At 36.1% G+C, this 24,491-nt stretch overlaps 1 protein-coding gene across 3 annotated transcripts in view; it reads left to right on the top strand.

Annotated features, from left to right (window-relative positions):
* Window positions 1-7,718, top strand: part of LOC148939503 (protein Wnt-5b-like) — a 199,038-nt gene extending 191,320 nt beyond the window's left edge. For all 3 annotated transcript variants that reach the window (XM_089107088.1, XM_089107090.1, XM_089107091.1), the window contains exon 8: window positions 5,426-7,718. In XM_089107088.1, coding sequence (XP_088963214.1) covers window positions 5,426-5,613 — 188 coding nt within the window. In that variant the 3' untranslated portion in view covers window positions 5,614-7,718. The remainder of the gene's footprint in view (window positions 1-5,425) is intronic.
* Window positions 7,719-24,491: the final 16,773 nt, after the last annotated feature.

Here is a 24,491-nt window from a genome sequence, read left to right as displayed (position 1 = left end):
ACTGAATAATTACACTTTTTCTTTGGGGACGCTAATCCAGGAAAATGTAGGGCGGATGCCAAAATTTACTTTTGAAATAGTAGGTGTGATAAGTTCTGTTGTGTTTTCAGTTTTTTTTTATGAATTACATAAAAAACCAAGCTTTTTTACGGAAAATAAGAAGCAACATTAAAAATTAAAACGAAGAGAAATTATTCTTTATATGACGCCAGCTTCCCCTTCCTTAATACCCTTCTCTTCAAATTAAAATTTTTAGTTCTTTTGAAAAGGTCCTGATTCTAACTAGCCGTCTTCGGGTTTCAGGAATTATTCTTAAAGAATTGGGAAAAAAGACCGAAGTTTAGTGTAAAGAGTGGGGTATTGAGGATGTGATAACCCCAATTTCTGTTTAAGTTTTAATGTTGCTCCTTACTTTCAGTAGAACAAACTTGTTTTGTTCATTTAATTTCTGTTCAATTTTTAAATTGTCCCAGAAAATCCCCATCTCCCTCCGTAGAAAATCCCTCCACTAAAAATTCCTCCATAAAAAGTTCCTCCAATGTAAAATCCTCCTCCCAGGAAATTTCTCCCGGACAATTCCATCCACGCTATGAATTTTCCCCAGAAAATTTCTTGCGGACGATTCCGCCTGAAAAACACTCCTTAGGATACTTTCATTTGAAAATTTTTTTTTTAATTTAATTTCTGATTGTTTTTCAGGTCACAGTGGATATATATATATATATATATATATATATATATATATATATATATATATATATATATATATATATATATATATATATATTATTGTATAAAAATATTATTCTTATATTAGTGCTACGTATTGACAAAAAGTCAATATATAAATACTGAAATTGGGTTAGTCTTGCCCCAATGGACAAACAAATATCTTCTCTGTAATAACGACTGTCTGTTAACAACATTTTTTTATCAGTTAATATCAGTTAACATGCACAACAATGCATAAAATATCGTCTTTTTAAATGCTCCAATGTGGCATTCTGTCAGGACAGGACATTGTCAGGACATCCTGAGTCGTGAGTAACTTCTCTGGTGCTTCCCCTAGCAACTTAGGCGTGTCCCCAGATGGTGAATCGGGGAACATCCTTCATATATGCAGGCACCTCGGAATATCAAATAAGAGGGTATTAACTAGGGGGGGGCAGTCTCTTGGGAGTCCTGAATAACCGTTGTACCTTTGTCCGGGGGATAAATACAGACAAAGGAGGAGATGAGCCTCTCTGATAGCGATATTTCTGGACCCACCGGCTCGCGGACATGTCCCGATAACGTTAAAACTCACCCCCAGTAATAGGATAAACTATTTGGTGATGTGGTGACGCTAAGTGAAATGATCTTTTCTGTGAGGACAACTGCAAAGAGTGGAAAACACACATGAGGGTGTCAATGGTTCTGGCTAAAAGCAGAGAGTATTGGTTCACCGTCAATTCGAAAGTCAGCCAAGAAACCACCAACTAGGGCTACCACTTTCCGGGGAAACGCGTGAACAAGCTACCATGTATGGGGAAACCGACAAACAAGTTACAGCATCCAGGGCAACCGGTGTATTGACAGCCAACAGCGTTTGAAACCCATTTAGACAATATTTCAACCGGGCCGTCTCAAACGGCCGCAAGACTTATAACTAGAATCGGAACATTGTACCTTCGGACATTTACGAAACCGGGAAAGAAAGACATGCTCTCCTGCGTAGCAACCCATTACAGGTGGGTTATCATTGGTTTCTCGGAGACGCATCTACCAGGTAATTTTCACTATCAGTAATGTCTGTCTCAGAAAGATTGATGATGATCCAACCCAAAATGAAGTTTAGCTACCTCTCTAGTGCAAGTTTACGCTCCCAATTCGTCAAGGACGATCGAGAAATCTGAAGATTTTTACTCTTGGCTTTGGAGTGTTGTTGACATGAATCCAAAAAAGACTGCGCTATTGTCCTGTGGGACTTCGGTGCTATCTTGGGGTATGACAACAGTGGAAATGAAGATATCATTGGCAAATTTGGAATCGGGCTGATCAACAGCAGAGGAGAGAGACTCATTGAATTTTGCCAAGACAACAACCTCTTTTTGACAAACACAATGTTCAAACACTGGCGAAAGAGGAAATTCCCTTGGTGGTCCCCTGATGGAAACACTACCATCATGTTAGATTGCATACTGGTATCTAACCGGTGGAAATCTTCGTTCACAGGCACATTGACTTTATACGGTGGAGATTACGACAGTGATCACAGTCTCCTCGTATTATCAGCACGTCTAAGATGAACGGCCGTTGTCGAATCAAAACAAAAAGTCCCAAGATATCATGTTGGGAGCCCTGAAAGACCAGAAGACAAAACAATAATGTAGGGAGCAGCTAAACCAATGACTATCGAAGATCATGCAAGAAACATCTGTCCCATTTAGCTCAGTCGACATTGACCAGCTTGTGTTGCAAAGGAGCAGGGCTATATGTGAGACAGCCGAGCTCGTTCTCGGCCGTAAATCTGCTGAATCCAAGCCATGGATTAACCAAGAGATCATATTCACCTGGGCAACCAGAAGCGAACTCATAAAAACAAGCAAGATCAAGAAAGCATGGATAGATTCAGGGAGCTCAAACTCTAAGCCGAGAAAAAAGTCGCTGGGCACATAAAGACATGATAACCAAAGAGCGTCAGCAGTGCAAAGACGACTTCTGAAGGAATAACTCTCACCTCATGTTCAAACGTGCTAAAGAGCTAGAAAATCATAAAGATACGAAGTGCTCAGATCTCTTGGATAAAAATTTGCCCAAAATTACGACTTGCGCTGCAATCCAAGATCATTGGAAAGAGCATTTTCTGGAAAAGATAAATCTCACAGTAAATCTAGATCCTGAAGTCCTTCAGAAGTTTTCATCATAAATAAATGAGGCACAACCCCCACTACCCTTAATGTCAGAGGTAGAAGACGCTCTGGAATCCCTCAAATAAAAAAAAAAACACCCGGGATAGATGATATACGAGCAGAATTGCTCAGAGTGAAATTTGACGTCGCCATCAATCTATACAATCGAACAGTAACACCTGTATGGGAAACAAAATACTAACCAGAGTCCTGGTCAACATCTGTCATAGTCCCCTTGCACAAGAAAAGATCCAATAGTCATTGCGACTACTACTAACCCATATCGCTTACTTGCCAACCGACGAAAACACTCCTATATTGCATAAGAATCATGACAAGATATGTAATATCTGAGTATCAAGCTGGATTCCATCAGAACAGCTCCACTACAGATCAAATATTTGTCATCAAACAAATTATGGAGCGATGTTTTGAATTTGGTAAAGAACTATATCAACTGCCAATTTGTTTTAACCTTTGACCAGATCTGGCGAGATGGTCTCTTTCATTTCTTTACTCACTACGAAATTTTCTTTGATATTATGGATATTATAAGGAGTATGTACGAGACGGTGACAAGCCTGGTTCAGACTAGTGGAGGACTTACTGAAGAGTTTTCTACCCCCTAATACAAGTTTCCCCCCACCCCACCAAAGTCACTATTTAGGGCGAGGAAACTGAGTGGGTTGACCAGTTTGCTTACCTAGGAAGTATGCAGACACCCACAAACGACTTCTCAAGAGACATAAAACGATGCCTGGCTCTTGCCTCCACATGCTTCAAGTCACTGCCCTCTATTTCTAAAAATAAATACCTACCCTTAAAACTGGAGATACGACTTTTGGGTGATTTAGATGTTCCAGTTGCAGTGTATTGAGCAGAGATATGGACTCTAAAATCCGAAGCTCACTGGCATCACTTAACTTAACCGAGAGTCAAACAAACGACTAATGTCCTCCTTGAATTCTGTCGCCTACTGTCTTCATTGAATTACCGTTAAAGCATCATGCAGACCATCTAACTCCAACACTTTTGATGATTAGGATAAGTTCAGCGTATGTAGCTTGCCCTACTGCCCAAAATAGCGTTTGAAGGAAGAATTAATGCCTCTCGCCCAAGGGGACGACCCCCCAAGCGCTGGCAGAAAAACTATTCTGACCACCCCTTCCTGTACTCCTTAGAACTGCGATAAACAAGGAGGTATACCAAAAATACTTTTACGATGCCATTAGAGGAGAAGCCCTGAATCGGCCAACCCGGCCGATTGAGAGTTAAGTAAGTAAGTAAGTAATTCTGGCAAGGATCTGGCACATCGAAGACAAACAATTGACAAAACATCACAACGTGAAATATTCTTTTTTCCTTTCTGTTTGCTTAAGAACTTGGAAAAAATCAACTGCCTTAAAGAAGCATTAACAGTTTTGACTTAGAATTCACGTTAGGAGTTAGGCTTTTACGTCAGATGTATGGAACATAAAACAACTAAAGCTCAATTTCTTTTCTTATTTGCACAGGATGTTTTAAAGATATAATTTTGTCTTTAAAATAGGCTACCAGACCATTGGTGCTGCGAATATTTTGCGGCGCAGGGGGTTTAAGCTAAACCCCTCCAAGGCTCAAATGTTCTATAGTATTTTAAAGTATGTGTCTAAACCGAAAAATTGTTTCAAGATTATTTATAAATATGTTTTGTTTCTACCCTATCTCTCTCTCAGATACATTTTGAGTTTTCGCATCCCTACTTTTATTAAAAATCATAATCACACTTATAGTAATAAAAGGTCTTTGAAATAATCCAGGCGCATACAAATCTAAAAGGAAGAAAACTCTTGTTTTCTATATGGAAGTTTATCGTTTCTAAAGATCAGAGTTGTTATTTTAGTATTTCTAGGGAGGAGGAAATTGGAATTCCAATTTTTTTATTTCGATAAACACTATTGTTACAACCATTTTTAAGGTAATTCCCGTTTTGGAGTATTCTGTTCTGTTAACAGTTAACAGGATTACCCCCTAAACAAAAATAATTTCTACCCAAGGAAAATCGAGGATTCTGGAGCGGGCCGGGACCAAAGGACCTCCTCCCTGGGTACGAACATGGTTCAAAGTCTTTCTTGTGATTTTTCTGTGGGTTGAAGGGGGGGGGGAGGTGAATAATCGAACTTTTGCTAACTCTTTTTACTCTTTAGCGTTTTTTTAATTTTTATGACTTTCTACTTTTTTTCCTTAGAAATAAATTCTCTTAATATTTTCACTGGTTCAAAAGGTAGAAAGTTTCATTAATTAAACAACCAACAACTGTTAATCCAACAACTTAAGACATATCAATTCGTTAAAATTTCAGTATTTCGCATTTTTGGGTTTTAGATTTGGGTCCATAAATAGATCACCTATAAGGAAGCGGTATCAAATTCTTTAAACACAGAGAGTAACCTACTAAACCTCAGGCGAAGGCTATTTAACCCTCTCCTAAGCGACCATAGCAGATACAGGGTTGTCATCGACTTTAGTCTTATTAGTAATTTTCTGAATTTTAGGAACTGTCGGTAGACCTTGCAACAGAACTTCGGACGGGATGGATGGCTGCAGTCTTATGTGTTGTGGAAGGGGCTACAATACCCAGAAAACAACTGTCAAAGAAAGGTGCAAATGCAAATTTCACTGGTGCTGCCACGTAGAGTGTAAAACTTGTATTAGAAATGTTGAGTTACATACATGCAAATAGGTTATAGCCTTTGAATTATCTCGATTTTCTCAAAGATCTGTGCCATCCAATTTTCATTAGTGCTTTAAGAATAATAGTGTAACTGTGGATGTCGTATTTAATAAAGTAATAAACTGTGTAAATATCCTGTATAATGAAAAATAAAAAATGTATATAGTGAAATGTGAACTAGATGAAGCTATGATATGCAGTGCAAAATGAAATGAACTGGAGAATTAGTGATTTTTAATGTGAATATTTCCAAAAATAACAGTTTAAAAGGTTACGACTGAAACTGCTACGGTATCTTCTTCTTCTTGCCTATAAAGTGTGTATTATTTTCTGAATAACAGACTTTATGTTGGTTCTTTTCTTTGAATGAGAGATTTGACTTTTGAAGTGCCGAGGACTGTGAAAATCAGGTCTGATTGTTTTAATGATTAAGCAGAAACTTACGAAACAACCCATGTTTTTAAAACCTAAGAAAAATTTGAAATTCTGTTCATAATTAAAAAAAGTCCAAGCGCAGTAATGCAGTTTTTGGTATTAGTTGACACCCAATAAAATAAACATAAACACCCAATAAAACAAAAAAATCAATAAAGGAAAGAAACAAAATCTACAAGGAATAAGCCAAAAAATAAGGCAACATAAATTAAAGAGTATAGATTTTCTTCTATTGTGCAGTTATTTTTGGAAGTCAACAAATTGCTAATATAATTTCTACAAAGGAAAGTGGTGCCAAATTTCGCTAGTTAGTTTGGCTTAATTATTTTCATGGTTTAACATGGCAGCAACGACGAAAATGTGTTACTACCCTTAAAACTTCCTAGTTTTGAGACTAAAAAAAGGTAAAGAATACGGCGTTGAACTTTTCAGTCCCTTCAAGGGGTGTTGGTCTCCGTTTCATGACTCTTTACCCAGGAAGACAATGGGGGGGGGGATCCTGTGCTTTTGCACACTCTTCCTATTTAGACTCCCCAGAAATCGCCAGGTATCCATTTAGAGCTTGGTTGACTCTGGCTGAGCTTACAGAATCACACAGCTTAACTAGCGACAGCAGGACAAGAAGACCCGTCCTTACGGACAAAGGATTTCAAGCCTAGCATTTTAACCACTCGGCCAGGATGGCTCTTTTGATTACTACCGATTTCCTATGTCTACTACTCAATAGTCTCAAAATTGAGATTACCAAAAAAAATCTAAGGAAATTGTGGTTTCTATGTGGTGTTATCTTGGGGACAGGGGACAAAATGAGGTGTTATGTTGATGTCCTTGGTACTTTCATGAAACTTTTGCATGTAAAAACTTTCCTAACACAGCAGATTATGTTAGTTACGAATGCTGAAGAGAAAACAGTCTTAATGGAAAAGATCTCCAAAATTAATTTGACTTATCTATGCATGTTGATATCACAGATAAAAATTGGAAAACTACTTCAGTCGTAAAAAAAAGTAGCCTCCCCCCGGTTTTGAAAAATACTCGCTACAAATTTTGGAACTGAAGCATCTTGAAGTTATAAAGTCTGTGTTACTGTTTTTTTGCAGGCTAAATTTTCCTAGCAATAGCGGAGAGGGGGGGGGTGTATGAAAATAATCTAAGAAAAAGACACGTACAAATTTTCAATCTATAAAGATGGATAGAGAATTAAGGATAAAGTACTCATCTGGTAAATCAAAATTTTTATGTTAAATTTTGTGAGAATATTCATGCCCCACCCACCACCCGTCGCCCTAAAAATGTAAAGAATTGCAGTATATGCATAGTTTTTACCAAATAATAGCCAAAAAACACAAATACTCCTCTCAGATTGAAATTATCAATTGAATTATTGACTTTGTGTTGTCAACACTACTTTTGTACTTTTTAATATTACCATATGTAATACTATGTACTACTGTTTATTCTTTTTTGTTTGTAAAAATATTTTGGCAGCTCTATCAAGTTAGTGTAATAGCTAATTAGTACAAGAAATTCTCTGACAAAACTTGCCCTTTTTTCAAGAGTTATTCAACATTTCACACCGTTTTCAATATATTTACAGTAACTGAGTTACATTATATTTTTAAGTTACTTTTAAATTCAAGTGATTTTATTAATTGTAAAGCGTCACTTAATATATTGTAATAATTAAAAATGAAGGAGCTGCTCCAGAAATTTTTTTAAATGTTAAGGAGTAGACATAGATCATTAGGTAAATTATTAGGGATACGGAAGAAGGTAGCTCAACTGATTTTGGAATACTTATATTTCCAGCATACCCCCCCCCTCAAATTATTACATTTAAAAGTTTCTGTGTTATCCGAAACCCTTTTTGTTTTTATTAGGGGTTTTTATATTTCTTAACATTGGATGTGATCGTCTCTTACTAGGTTGCTTGCAACCGCTGCAACCCGGATAGTCACATAGATAATTGGGAAATGGGAGTTTTAATTTAAAAATAATATTTACTGTACCTAAGAAATATTTTTTTGTACAACTGACGGAACTTCACAGCAGCAAAAAACACAAATCATGTTTTTTAGATTTTCCTCTCCCTTGTGAAATTCCTCTCATCTTGTGTAACATAAAACCTTTCAAATTAGTGCACCAAAACTATTGGCTGAAGTTATCCAGCTGCATTATATGAAATAGGATTTTAAAAGAGAAGCCATGGAAATATTACTCTGCTAAGTTTAATACTGTTGTGCTAAATACGGTAATATGGCCACGGTAATATGATTATATGGGTCAATTTGGTTCTAAATCATGAACATTTTCAAAAACTGAGGAATACATACTAAATTTTTCAGAAGAATTGTTAAGAGACCATTTTAGCGACTCTTTGAGTGACTATATATCAATCAAGAAGTTGTGCGCAGTTTTGACTGACCTCATAGTTCCAAGATAGTAATGAAAGAAATATTAGAGTTGTGATTTACACACATATTAGAGTTGCGATTGGGTTGTGATTTACAAAGGACTGATCTATATATACTCCCAAAACTTGTGATGTTTTATAAGCATGCTGCAGACAAACAACGCTGCAGAGAAGCTGCAGACAAATTTCTGTAATCGAGCTGCAGACAAACAAAGAAGAAATGATCACCATAGGGGCAGTAGGGAGATATACAAAAGAAGTGGGTACTTCTAATAGGGTCTTAAGAAAGACGCTCTGACTGTTGTAGGGTGGATGTGGAACGTGTGCAGCTGTGTTGACCTAATGTAACTCGCTGCTGCTGATAGTTGTTGCTAGTTGCAATTAGCTGATTGTCATCAAAACCATTCTTTACATGTGTAAAGCTCTAGTTCTCAATTAGTTCTGCTAAAAAGATATGATAAATTATGAGGAAGGAAGAAAATTCTAAGTGATGGACAGGACAAACTAATTGAGCATGTTCAGTTTAAGGGGTGAAGTATGATTATGAGTTTGAGGGAACCAGATCTATAGCAAAGCAATTATAACTACCCCACCTAATTTAGTGATCAAAAGTTTGGCCAGTAGGGTAAAAACAGATGTAAGTCTCAAAGTCACCTTTGGCATTCTATCCTTGAATATACGGAATTAAACATAGGAAAGATTCAACCTGAATGTTGTAAATAATTGATTTGAATAATTTTTCTTTTTTTATGCAGCAGCTAAAAATTACTAAAATTTGTTGCTCAAATCGCACATTAAACATGTATTGCACATATTACATGTATCACAAATCTCTAAACGATCTCTTTCGCTTTGGAAATATGTAGTTAAGATGGGTTCTGAAATAAGCTGATCAAAAAGGGTTGATTTATGCATCGTTGTTAATTTCTGTATTCTCTGAAAAAATTCGGTAGTCTGAGAGGCATGGCTCAAATTTCAGATCGGCAAATGGAAAGCCTGGGTAATAAGAGCTGATACTTTTGTGAGGAAGGTGATCCGAATTGCAAAAATCTTTACAAAATTACGAGGAAATAGTCTTGTAATTTTGAAACAGGCTGTAAGCCCAGTCTTGTAATTTGTGTTACAACCGTATTGCACTGGTATATTAGAAAACTTCGGGCCTTTTGTTGAATGAACTGAATTAATAACTCGAAAAGCCTAATCAATGACCTTGTTGCATAAAGGGCTCTCTTCATTTTGTCGTTCAATGTATATGAACGCCATCTATACATATTAACAACATTGTTTAACGCGATTTTTCTTTCTTTTTTTATGACGATAAATAAAAGTTCAAATAGGGATAAAATCCTTTTAATAGACAGTGATGATAGAAATTCACAAAAATACCAGATATTTCGGTCACATATACAGTGACCGTCATCAGTAGTAAAATTTAGTAGTAATTTTTTATGATTTCAAACAATGCGTAAAGCTATATAATATTTGCCATATACATAAATATATGCTGTATATAAAGCTATATAAAGCATTTTGATCGTTCACTAAGGATTGTTCTGGGTACCCGGCTGACTGACCTTATTTCAAACAATAGGCTATACGAAAAATGTGGTTCAATACCGCTCTCTAGGGCTACAGTGAAAGAATGGTTGAGGTGGCTAGGGCACGTTGTGTGGATGAAGGATGACAGATTTCCGAAGATTGTTGTTTTCGGCCAACCGTATAGGGCTAAACGAAAAGCAGGTCGTCCTCGTCTGGGGTGGGAGGACGTCACAAAGAAAGATTTAAAGGAAATTGGAACTTCATGGGCGGGCGTAAAAAGGGAGGCTTTGAATAGATTAGGATGGAGAGGAGCGTGCGTAGCTGTGTTAGTGTCATGCGGCTAGGTGCTGCGGTGAGTTGTTAGTAGTAGTTATACTACTGTATTTGAATGCCATCTAAATATGTTGACTACACAGTGTTTAAAACCACTATTTAGGAAGATTCAATTTTTTTTGTAATTTCAAAGAATCCATAAAGCTATATAAAATTTACTGGTAGACATTTCATTCTACTTACAAGGATACATGATTCAGCACTGAGTGACAACCCCTACTAGAGATTTACCTTGTTTTAATATGTGACAGATTTTTGGATTGGTTTTGTCATTATTTGAATTGTCTCCCATTCAAGTCAATTCTTCCGCGAATTAAATGATAAAAAAAATTCTACTGAAAGTGAGGAGCAACATTAAAACTTAAAACGAACAGAATCTAGTCCATACATAAAGGGGTCTGTCCCCTCCTCAACACTCTTCAGGCTAAACTTTTTTAAGAACTTTTAAAAAGGGTTCTGGTTCTAATTACACGGCCCTTGTGTTTCAAGAATTGTTCTTAAGAAATTGAGACGAAAGGTCAAACTATAGCGTAAAGAGCGGGATATTGGGGGGGGGGATGCCCCCTCATCTACGGAATCATTTCTGTTTCTTCTAAGTTTTTATGTTGCTTCTTACTTTCAGTAGAAAAAGTTTTTTTTTTTAATTTAATTTGTGATCGTTTTTCAAATAACCTCAGGAAATCCGCCCCCTCCGGGAAAAGTCCCCCCCCATAGAAAATTCTTCCCATTGATAATTTTTCCGCCGGGAAACTACACCTGGAGAATTCCATCCTCGCTGCAAATTCCCCTCAGAAAATTTTTGCTTACGGTTCCGCCTGGAAAATACTCCTTAGCCTATTTTTATTCGAAGAAAGATTTGTTGTTGCTTAATTTCTGATCCTTTTTAATGTCCGGGTGAATCCCCCTACGTGGAATAATTATCTTGAAAATCCCCCCTCCCCGAATGTAAAGTTTATCCCACGGAAAATTTCTCCTGGTGACATCTACCCTGTGTAAAACTTCTCCCGTGGGAATGCCCCCCACGTAAAAATCCTCCAGAGATTTCTAACTCCGTTGAAAATTTCCCCAAAGCATCTTCACATGTAAAATGGGGTCGCCAAGGAGAAAGTTAGACAAATAAAACAAACTTCGCAAACAAATTCTCTTAAATTCCCTTTAAATTTCTCATGGTAAGTTCACCCCCAGAAACCTTCATCCCAATTGAAAATTCAATTCGTAAAAAATCCCCCCCCCCCGAAAAATGTCAGAATATTTCCTTAAAATAAATACTATATTTAAACAATGCGAAAATTCCACAAGTTACGGCCCTTCCTCTGGTGGGTCGGGGGGTTTATGTCATCACAAAGACAAAGGTATTATACCTTTCAACTATACTGAACAAAATGGCTATTTCAAATTTTCATCAGTCGACCTTACGGAAAAAAGGGCTGGGAGGGACGTTAGTTGCCCTCCAGCCTTTTTGGTCACTTAAAAGGGTTGTAGAACTTTAATTTTCGTTCGAATGGGCCCTCTTGCAATATTCTAGGACCATTGGTTTGATACAATCAATGCTGAAAAAAAAACACAAAATTCAAATAAACACGCATCCGTGATCTTTCTTCTGGCAAAAAATACAAAATTAAGCATTTTTTTCCAACAGGAACTTTTGAAACTCTACAGTAGGGTCCTCTGATAAGCTGAATGTGATGATGTGAACTTTAAATGTTTTGATGTGAATTTTTTAACGTTTCCTGACTTTTAAGGGTTGTTATCCCCCTTTTCAGAAAATCCAGCAAATTTTATCAGATTCGGAGCCTTTGATAGGTAACACTAATCTTTATGAATATTGTATATTTGGAATTAGCATAATAAGTCGATTCTTTTGATTTAACTTTTCATAACTTTCGTGTTTTCTTTTATAACTTTCGAAAAAAATTATTATTCTATTTAAACGGCCCTTGTGTTTCAGAGGTCATTCTTAAATAATTCGAACAAAGAGTCAAACTTTAGCGTAAAGAGAGAGGTACTGAGGAGGACGCAAACCTCCTCATGTACGTAATAAATTCTGTCCGTTATAATTTTTAATGTGGCTCCTTACTTTCTGTTGAAGAAAATTGCTTTTTTTTAAATATAATTTTAGTATGACTGTTGACTGATACAATTTCAACTGATACAAGCTGTTGACTTTACACAAGAATATTGAAAAATCTGTTTACTTTCTTATATAATTGCAAATGATAATCTCACGAAAGAAAATGCTATTCTAACTTACCATGTGAGTAAGCGTATTTGTTATTTAAAAGCACAACAAAGATGTATCGTTTTTATGATCTTTTAACAGGTAACGTTTTACTTAAAACGTGCCAAAAATGGTACGGGCGTAGCAAACCTGTTTTTAAGTGGCTATTGGTAGAGAAAAGAAGCGTTGATTAAAAAACGTTGGTTTTCCTAAATTATTAATTGCGACCTGTTTTCAGAGTTACATTCTTTCAAGTCTCTGCCGCTACCCAAAAATTAGTTTAAAGGTCTGGTAATATTTTCGGTCTTTTCAAAACTGACAGAAACTTCATATTCATAAGCGCAAGAATAAAAATAAATTTCCAATAAAAATCAGGTTTAAACTATTATTTCAGGGGATATTATTATAACCCCCAAAAAAACTATTATCCTTTAAGTGATAAATGGCAGAAATCAGAAGCGTAGGTTTAAAAGAATGATTTTACTAAGTCATTAACTGCAACATTAATACAGAATTACCTTTTTTCAAGTCCCTGCAGCTATTCAAAAATTATTTTTAAATCTGCTTTAAGCTTAGCGAAAATAGAATTGATTGGAAATTTATAAGCGCTAATTTTCAAAGTCAAATTGAAAAAATTACCTTTCTATGAAATAAATTAACTATTATTATTATTATTAAATTTATTACTAGGATTTAATAACTATTATCAAATCCTAAATTAACTATTAAATTTACTTATGAAAGGTTTTTCAATTCATTAAAATATCAAATCTAGGTTTTAAATAAAACCAACACTTAGGGTAAGGATATTCTAAAAAAAGTGCTGAAACCATTAATGAACCATGGAGACCATCAATAAAGATCCCCCCTTTTTGAAAATCCGGTAAATTTGTTTTCAGGCTTGTAGCCTTTGATGGGTAAGACTAAACCTTATAAATTTTATATATTTATATATATTTTAATATATATTTTTATACATATTTTTATTATATATTTTTAATCAGCATAATAAGCCAATTTTTTTGATACATTTATTGATATAAAATTTTCATTTTTTAAAGTTTCTGTTTCTATAGACCTGCGCCGTTCCTTACTTACAGTTCTTTAACACGAAGTGTAAGCTTTCACTTATTTACGGCTACGTTTAGGTTTGACCAAATCCTTGAGGGACAAACGTTTCTGACGTTTTTTGCTATAAGTTCTTTGTAGCGCATCAGGATTTTCCCCTTTAAACCATAGAGTAATGGTAAATATGTCAGAACTTACCCCGCTTGAAGATCATTCAAATATTTTATTTTGTCCCTAAATGTTGACTAATGTTATAAAAATAGCGTTACATCCTTGAATAAAATTAATTAATACAGGAAATCTTCACTAGTTAAAATTAGACTAGACAGATCGTGGTGTCTTTTATCATCATGGTATTTCCCTAAAAACTATATACTAATGGGAATATGAAGAAATTTTTACGTTTTTTATTGTCATTTTTGCTTTGAAGTATTTTACTTTCTTTTTTAATACTATATACATCCTTAATTGGTATATATTTACAGAATCCTTTGCTAAAATTTCTTAGGGTCCATTTTTAGTACATAAAATATTTTCCATCAACGTACAATAGGAAACATGTCAAAATTTGAACATTTCCAACATAATTTTTGCACTTCAAAGTATTTTACCTTGTTTTAAGCATTTCTGCAGTTCAGACTGGCTCCACATGGGATAAATATTTATAAAATTGTAAGCTAAAAGTTTTTGGGCTAAAAGTTAATTTTTTCATTAACATACAAATTTAATGCTAGTGTGTTCTTATTTGAATTGATGTAGGCTATTGCTGATAACCTGGGCTAGTCACCAGAGACAATGTTGAGCTCAACTCCAACACCAGCAGTCCCGCAGAGACATCTACAAGCAATTATCTTCAATTATTGGGCATCAACAGACTGTTATAATTTAAATCTTTACGGAAGACAATTACCCTAAGGTATCATTAATTACTTTTGCTTATACATTTTCACAATTCATCGAGGCAACGCTAACAAAACTTTAGTAGTGCTCTAAAAATTCACAATTTTGAAACATTCAAAAGAAGCTTAGAAAATGGTGGTTGTCAGGTACAAACAGACCAAAGCAGGATCTGGCAGGGGGGGGGGGATACTTTATTTGATGTCGTTGTTGCTTTAAAGGGTTTTGGAGACCCTGGTAGCTACAAAATTAAACTGTTATTGATCGCCAGATTTTATTGTGTCAGAGAATTTTCAATACAAATTTTATCACCTTTTTTTAGTGTTTCTAATGAAAAAGCTTTTTTAGTTTAGTATATTTTGACAATTTTTTTTTAATCTTTACTGCAAGCCTCATTTCTGTTTCTTCCTATGATTAGTTAAATAAATTTCTGGGTTTTCAGAATTAGCCATATTTTATGTGGCCATCTTATGTTAGAATGACAAAAATGGAAATATAAAAACAAGTCAAATCATCATGTGACACCACTTGTTAAGATATTCAGACTATATCACCTCGCTTATCATGGAAAATGTCTCAAATTTGTTTCTTCCATGGCAATGCTTCTTTGGGAATAGAATCCAGAAATTGATTATCTGTGGCTTAGCCCTCCCCCCATAGACCCAATTTTTCCGTAACGTACAGCCAAGGGCTTCTAGAATCATGTGGAATAAATTGGTAAGTCAGGTGCTCGAGTAGCTTCTCTAAAAAGCCCAATTATTTTAGTCGATGTTGTCTGATTGTTAGGGCTATGTCTCAAACAGAGACACTATCCGACATCTTCTAAGAGAGAAGTGTGGCATCTCTCTCTATGAGAGAGGCCAAACATTTGTTGTGTTTCCCTTATTGGATATAGGGTCACGCAGACATAGTCAGGGACTTTTTTTTTTACAAGCCAATTTCTTCGACCACCTTTAGGAAATTCTCTTGCTGCTGTTTGACAGACCGTCCTTAATCTGTTAAGGATCCTTAATTTTGCATCCGTAAAGGACAATAGACAGAACCAATACCAATATGGGCGCCCATAGGCTGAACTTTAGGTGGGGGCTTACCTGATCTAATCGGCACTTCCAGTGCTGTATAATTTAAATCTCAAGACCAAATATCATAGGCAGTGCGATAGCGCTGCCTAAGTAAAGACTATGTGGGCACAATATGTTGTTTTTTTTTTAGACCAGGGCACTTCTTACATTTCAAAAAGAGCTAATGGAGGGCAACCAACTCCCCTTCCCCTATGTCAATCACTTCCCCAAACACATCCAATCAAAATTTTGAGATCGCCATTTTGTCCAGTGTAGTTTAAAGGTCCAGAAAATATGACTCCCCCCCAAAAAAAACCTCAGAGCAAGGGTTGTAAGTTACGCCCTGGGCGGATATAAGGTTTTTTATAGGAAAGGTGGTCGTATAAATCTCAGAGGGGCCTCAATTTTTTGGTAATTAGAATTCCTACTTGCTTTTTTTAAAATTGATTGGAGGTCAATCAGCCCCCCCCCCGTACACCAATCATTTCCCCAAACACCTTCAATCATAATTTTTGAGAAAGCCATTTTGTTCAGTGTAGTTGAAAGGTCTAGAAATTTTTTTCCTTGAGGATGACCCCCCCACCCCCACCCCCCTCATATAACCCTCAGGTCAAGGGTTGTAAGTTACGCCCTGGGGGCATATAAGGGTCTTATAGAAATGGTGGTCGTATAAAATTCAAAGAGGGCTCAGTCGGTTGGTAAATGAAAGGGCTAGTAGCTTCTTCAATAGTCGAAAGTGACTGGAGGGCAACCACCCCAAACCCTTCCAGTCAAAATTTCAAGATTCTTATTTTCTTTGACGTAGTTTAAAAGTCTATAAATTATGTCTTTGAGAATGAGAACCCCCTCACAGTCCTCAGGGCAAGGGATGTAAGATATACCTCGGGAGCATTTAAGGTTTTTATGGAAAGGATGGTCGTATACAATTCGGAGGGGGTTCATTGGATTGGAAAACGGAATTTGAAAGGTCCTTTTTAAAAGTCAAATTTATTAGAGGGCAGCTATACCCCACGTCATATATCCCCCCAATGCATCCGATAGAAATTTTAAGATAGCCATTTGCTCCAAAAATAGTCCAAAGATCTCATAACATGGTCTTTAGGGTTTACACTCCCCCCCTCCGAGTATGGGGATAAGGATTTTAAGTTATGCCCAGGGGGTGTAAGGTTTTTATGAAGAGGTGCTCTTGTGAACTTTAGATTAGGCTCATTTGATTGAAAATGCAAAGTTCTAGTTCCATTTTAAGAGTCAAGTGTGATGGGGAGAAAATAGCCCCCCCTCTTCCTGATATCCCCTTTTCCCCAAACACATTCTATCGAAATTGTGAGACAGCCATTTTGTAGCCAATAGTCCAAAGAGAATATAACAATGTCTTCAGTAATCAAATATAAGAAATATTTAGGCGTACGTTGAGCTAAATTTAAACAAACTATGAGCATTTGAACTTTCAAAAAGGTGACAAAGCTATATCTCAAGAGCAACTTATATTATTTAGAAATTTTAGATTCTATTTAGATTCTAGGGCCCTTTGAAAGGTCAAAAGCTACTAGAGGTTGATCATTCTCTCCTCGGTTTCTTTTCTGCTATCCAGTCCTTATCTTTTCCCTGTGATATCGAGTCAGAATTTTGAGGTATTTATTTTATTCAAGAACTTCGAAATGTGTAACAGGTTTGCCTTCGGGGTCGATTTTATCAACCCGCGGGTAAAAAACCCGTTTTTGACGGGTTAACCGGTATAGAGTAATACAATGATAGCGTGGTTTTTATTGCGTATACGATATTTAAACTGTTGTTTTTTGGGGTTTAGGAGGGGAAAAAGGTACCTAGGTTAGGTTAGGTTACGTATTTAATATATGCTATGCTAGGTTACGTATTTAATATATGCTAAGAGTAAGTTGTTGAGGATTTTGAATTAGCCAGAAGGCACTATGTGTGTACTTATAGTACAATAACTACAGTTACTGTAACTAATGACGCTAAGAGTATTAAGCTGAAACTTGTAGGAAGTGTTTGGGGGGCGTTCCAATTAAACCAAAAAAATGTATACATGCAGGTTTTCAAAAAGGCATATAAGTAATATCATAGGCAGCATCACTCTATATTAGCTAGAAATATTATTGAAATATTTAAAGAAGCTATTTCGATTCAAAATTAAAAGTTCTAGGGTCCTTTCTAAGAGTAAAAACAGATTGGAGGGCAATCACCCCGTCTCTTAAGCTAATTTATGTCCCAAACAAACCCAGTCAAAATTGTGGGACAACTATTTTGCTCAGCATAGCAGAACGGTCCAGCAGCTATTTCTTTAGGGATATTGGGCATGTGAAACCCCCACAATTATGCCAAACAAGGAATTCTTATAAAAAAAAGGAAAAGATATAAATATTATTTTTTTTCATGAAAATGACTTTGTCAACAAAACGAAAAGAAATTCATCTAAAAATACTTTTTCCACAAAATAAGCTTTTCAAAGAAAAGTAAAGAGCTCCATTAAGCCACAAATAGGTAGAAATGAAGTCAAGGAATCATCCAAGCGTAAAACTACCACAAATCACTATCGATAAATAAATGAAACTCAAAATGAACATTAATTAGAATAAATAGCGAATCGAACTCGAAACGAGCAAAAATTAACGTAAATAGGGCTGATGACCCCCATGCCTTCTCAAGACCAGAAATTAATTTGCGCTTTATTGAAAACAAAATATGTTTTTTTTTACTTTTTTTACTTCAATAGGTAAAAGACCTTTTTTTACTCACTTTTTTTAGCCTTTTTTATTTTAAGGAAGAAATATCAGTATAAGTATATTAAACTGACAATCCACAGTCATGTGTTTTTTTTTCAGTAAGGCCTTAGTTATGTTCTGGTCTTGAGAAGGCAGGGGGTTGCCAGCCCTAGTAATGTTAATTTTTGCTCGTTTTGACTTTGACGATATATTTATTATAATTTCTGTTCGTTTTGAGTTTCGTTTAATTGTTGATAGTGATTTGCGGTAGTTTTACGCTTGGAATATTATTTGACTTTATTTCTGCCCGTTTTTGGCTTAAATTTGGCTCTCTTTACTTTTCTTTGAAAGCTTATTTTGTGGACAGTTCTTAAAAATCAATACAAATACATGACACCGTCATTCAGCCAGGGGAGTGGAGGGGCTGGCGCCCCTTTGCCCCCCTTATGGGTGCCCATGAATACCTATTAAGTTTGGAACTAATATTCTCTGTTTATAAATGGTCCATGTTCTCCCTTGAAATTTGCTAGATATTTGTTAATTAAAAGATTAAAAAAACTGAAACATACAAAACTACGCATCTTGATACAAAGTAATTGATAAAAGTTATTAAGTTTGATTCAATGGCATTCAATTACTTGAAAATCACTATCAGCTGGAACTTTTCAAAAATTTATAAATTCAGTTTCGTAACGATTTATGATTCTTCTTGAAAATGAGGTCCGAATTACTTTGAATTATGGTATTGTGAAAAAAACTAACTTTACCATTGTAATTATAAAAACAACCCCAAATGGATATTGCAAAGCAATCATATTTCGGGGCAATATTTTAAGAGTGTATTTTCTTCTTTGTGTTTCCTTTTATGTTCCGGTGTTTCCAATTACTTGATAATGTTTCTCCTAAAAAAGGGATTAAAGTAAAATATTACCCGTTTATATAGTTCTACCTCGTTTTCTCACATAATAAAAAAGCCTGATCCCAAATATCTTTGGTGCCTATCAAGAAAATGGTGTCAAATTTTAAAAACAAATTAGAAAAAAAAAACTAAGAGATCAGCTGTAAGATTGGTTTGAATAAGAAGATGCCATTTTCTTGAGTAGTACAAAATGTTCATCTGCTGTTAAACGGTGAAACTTTTCTATTTTAAACCAATCCAAAACTAATAGCTCTCGATTCAAAATGCATTATACGTTGCATCTGTCTAAGGATATACGTCGATTTTATCCGTTAAGTACAACACAGTTAGGTCTTCAGTTCTTAGGCCTGTACTGTGTTTATCTATAGTTGAGGAAGTACTTTCTTCTATCTTATGTGATATCTTACGTGATTATATATACTTTATGCGATATTTAAAAGTTTCTTTTGAAGCTCGTATGACGGATCAGGTAGTTTGGTCATCTGGTCCAACAAAAACCGTGACAAGAATGACTGTTTGATTCTACTGGACGTTGGAAGTGCCACAGAGCTATAATTTAGATCTTTGATAATAGAGAAACTACAAAACTAAAAGTGCCTTTGTGCAGGGCCTCATATCATGTGACCTTACGTTTCAGTTGATTACCAGAAACATAATAGAAAAAAGGCATGATACTGTCGTAGGATTGTTCAGACTGGAGGCGATGAGTTTCATCTCTCTCTATGTTCAGTCACCAGGATGAGCAATATGTCTGTTGCTATGTTATGTTATATGTTATATATTATATGTTATGTTTGTTACAATAAAATTTAGAGCCACCAAAAAATGAGTTACTGCCACCGTCGTCTAGTAGCTCATTTAACAGATTTGTTAGAAAAAAATTGAAGTCTTTTGTAACTATTGGACCGCTGTACTTTGTTCGGGTTTTTAGAATGTAGCTTAATCAGACACTGCCACTCATAATCCACTGCTACGCTGTGGTTTAGACCAGTAATTCTGAGTGACTTACAAGATTAGAAACTGTTACGATTATTATAGGCAGCGCAATGCCTAATCAAATTATCAAAGGCAGCGCATGCCTAAGTAAAGAACGACGTTGGCACAATGTATTATTTTTTTTTTCCTAGACCAGGGCACTTCGTATCGCAGAAGTTGCCGTAGAAACTTTGAACAAGGCTCATTCGATTGGAAATCAGAAGGGCTAGTGCCCTTTTTAATAGTCAAAAGTGATTGCAGGACAACTAACACCCCTTCTACGCCCACCATTTCCCCAAACACATACAATCAAAGTTTTGAGATAGCCATTTTGTTCAACGTAGTTGAAAAGTCCGGAAATTAGGTCTTTGAGGATGACAATCCCCCCAAAGCCCTCACGGCAAGGTTTGTAGGTAATGCCCCGGGGGCATATGAGGTTTTTATAGAAAGCGTTGACGTAGAAACTTCAAAAAGGGCTCATTCAATTGGAAAATGAAAGAGCTAGTGCCTTTTTTAGTAGTGGAAAGTGATTGAAGGGTAACTAACCCCTTTCTTACGCCCACCATTTCTCCAAACACATCCAATCAAAATTTTGAGATAGGGATTCTGTTCAACGTAGTCGACAAGTCTAGAAATTATGTCTTTGAGGATGACAATCTCCCCACAGCCCTCAGTGCAAGGGTTGTAAGTTATGCCCTGGGGGCATGTAAGGTGTTTTTTTTATAGAAAACGTTGTCGTAGAAGCTTCAAAAAGGGCTCATTCGATTGAAAATTGAAAGCGCTAGTGCCCTTTCAATTTTTCATAGTCGAAAGTGATTTCAGGGCAACTAACACCCCTTCCACGCCCACTATTTCTCCAAACATATCCAATCAAAATTTTGAGATAGCTATTTTGTTCAACGTAGTTGAAAAGTCCAGAACTTAGTTCTTTGAGGATGACAATCCCCCCAAAGCCCTCAGGGCAAGGTTTGTAAGTAATTCCCTGGGGGCATATGAGTTTTTTATAGAAAACGTTGTCGTAGAAACTTCAAAAAGGGTTTCAATTCATTCAATTGGAAACTGAAATGGCTAGTGCCTTTTTCAGTAGTGGAAAGTAATTGGAGGGTAACTAACCCCCCTCTCACGCCCACCATTTCTCCAAACGCTTCCAATCAAAATTTTGAGGTCCGGAAACTATGTCTTTGAGGATGACACTCCCCCCACAGCCCTCAGTGCAAGGGTTGTAAGTTATGCCCTGGGGGCATGTAAGTTTTTTTTTATAGAAAGCGTTGTTGCAGAAGCTTCAAAAAGGGCTCATTCGATTGGAAATTGAAAGGACTAGTTCCCTTTTTTATAGACGAAAGTGATTTGAGGGAAACTCACCCCTCTCTAACGTTCACCATTTCCCCAAACACATGCAATAAAAAATTTTGAGATAGCCATTGAGTTCAACGTAGTTCAAAGTTTTAAAAATTCTATCTTTGAGGAGGAAACCCCCCTCCCCTCCCTGCAGCCTTCAGGACAAGGGTTGTAAGTTATGCCATGGTTTTCATAGGTTTTCATAGAAAGCGCTTTTCAAGGTTTTCATAGAAAGCGCTGTCGTAAAAACTTCAAAAAGTGCTCATTCGATTAGAAATTGAAAGGACCAGTGCCCTTTTTAATAATCAAAAGTGATTGGAGGTTATCTAGCCCCCGTGTCACCACCACCATTTTCCCAAACACATCTGACCAAAATTTTGAGATAGCCATTTTGTTCAACGTAGTTAAAAGGTCCGGAAATTATGTCTTTGAGGATGAGACTCCCCCACAGCCCTTAGGGCAAAGATTGTAAGTTATGTCAAGCGGGTATTTAAGGTTTCTATGGAAGGGATGGTTGTTTGACTTTAGAAGAAGCTCATTTGGTTGAACATTGGAAGTTCTAGTTCCTTTTAAAGGGTCAAAAGTGATGGAGGGCATTTAGCCCCCCCTCCCCTACAACCCATCTTTTCAACGAACACACCTGATTGAAATTATGAAATAGCGATTTTTTTCAAAATGGTCCAAAGATTATATAATAATGTCTATAGTTATGACACAACGCCCTAGCGCCCTGCGCCAGACCTAGAAAAGGCTGTCGGTTACGTTGACCATAGTGTTTTAGTTGATAAACTTTCCCATGAATTCCAAATCGACCCCTCTCTGGTAAAAATCATCTCATCATTTTTAAGTCAACGATCTCAAGTGGTCAAATACATGAATACTTTTTCTGAACCTCTACCAGTCTGTATAGGAATACTCCAAGGTAGTATAACTGGACCCATCTCATTCAGCATAATGGTAAACAATTTGACAGAAGATATCCCCTCACAATGGAAATTTGTGGATGATATGACTCTACTAGAGGTCACCAGGAAAAATATAAAAAGTAGTCCACTAGAAATCCTTGAATATGTTGCAACAGATGCCCTCAAAAATAAAATGCATGTAAATCCATTGAAATATACAATTCTAATAATAAATTTTCTAAGCACAGCTCCCTCATTTATGTCTATTATTCCAAGTGAACTTAGGACACAAAAAATAAAACTTCTAGGAGTAATTACAACTTCCGATCTTAAATGGGAAACCCATATTTCAAATATAACCAAACAAGCCAATATTTCCCTTGCTTTCCTTAAGCAATTGGCAAAATATCAATGCCCTGCTTCTCATATTTTGAAATTTTATATATCTTTTTTTTCGCCCAACTCTCGAATATGCTTGCCCTCTATGGCACTTCTCACCAAATAAAAATCAAACCAAAAGGTTTGAATCCGTCCAGAAAAGGGCTTTAAAAACAATCGCACGGGAAGGGAAGTTGCCTTACTCCTACTTCTTAGAAAAGTTTAAAATCAAAACCCTGTAAAATAGACGACATGATCTGTGCCTACACCGAATGCGAGAGCCAACACCCGAACTGAAGAACTTTTTCCGCCTTCCCATAATCCTGAACGGAAGCCTCTCCCAAGAGAGGCAAAAAATCCCATCCCCATTCTAAAACCTGTAAAGACTAAAACAAAAAGATATTTAGATAGCTTTATACCAACCTTCATTCAAATCCTTAACACCTCCAATACCTCTTAAAGAATTCTTTTTTTTACTCTTTTGACACTCTTGGTATTTGTTTTTATTTATTTATTTATGACTTATTTTGTTATATGCCGTTTTATGACTGAATTTTTTCCTTTAATGTATGACTTGTTTGATAATGTCATAACATTATTTTATGCTACTTTAATAATTTTTCTTAATTGTTTAATTTCTGTTTGTCTGTATTTTGTCTGTTTATATTTCTTAATGGTTTGGTGTCCCTGATCCTAAGTTCATTGTGCTTGTGATGGTTGTTGTTTACTTCATTTTTTTTTATATTCGGCGATTTATCGCTTGTGAAAAGTTTTTAAGAATAAACCCTTATTCTTAATCTTATTCTTATCTGTTCTTGATCTGACCTGATTTTGTATCATTCTGATCTGGTCTATTTTCGGTCTGATCAGATTATTTCTTGGTCTGATCTGATCTGTCTTCAGTCTGATTTGATCTTTTTGTGGTCTGATATTATCTGTTTTTGGTCTTATATTTTCTGTTCTCGGTCTGATCTAATACATTCTCGGTCTGATCCGATCTGTTCTCTGTCGGATCTGATCTTTTCTCAGTCTGATCTGATATGTTCTCGGTCTCATCTGATCTGTTCTCGGTCTGATTGGATCTGTTCTCTGTCTGATCTGATATGTTCTCAGTCTGATCTGATATGTTCTGTTTGATCTGATCTTTTTTCGGTCTGATCTAATCTGTTCTTGGTCTGATCTGATCTATTCTCGGTCTAATCTGATCTGTTACCATTCTAATCTGATCTGTTTACGGTCTTTTCTGATCTGTTTTCGGTCTGATCTGATCTGTCTTCTGTCTGATCTGATCTCTTCACGATCGGATCTTATCTGTTCTGAGTTTGATCTTCTCTGTTCTTGGTCTGATCTAATATGTTCTCCGCCTGATCTTCTCTGTTCTCAGTCTGATCTAATATGTTCTCCGCCTGACCTGATCCGTTCTCGGTTTAATCTGATCAGATCAGACCAAGAACATATTAGATAAGACACGATCTGATCTGTCCTCGGTCTGATCTGATTTGTTCTCTGTTTTATCTGCCCTGATCTCGGTCTGATCAGATTTGTTTTTGCTCTGAGGTTATATGATCTGATCTGTTCTCGGTCTGATTTGATCTGTTCTTTGTCTGATCTGAACCATTCTCGTTCTGATCTGTTCTCGGTCTGCTCTTATCTGTTCTCGGTATGATCTGATCTTTTCTCGGTCT

This window comes from Artemia sp. Qi Xiang Cuo, chromosome 21, assembly GCF_049724085.1.
Source record: "Artemia sp. Qi Xiang Cuo chromosome 21, ASM4972408v1, whole genome shotgun sequence".
Classification (NCBI taxonomy): Eukaryota; Metazoa; Arthropoda; class Branchiopoda; order Anostraca; family Artemiidae; genus Artemia; species Artemia sp. Qi Xiang Cuo.
Note: the sequence above shows the minus strand (reverse complement) of the source record. Positions and strands in the feature narration are given on the sequence as shown.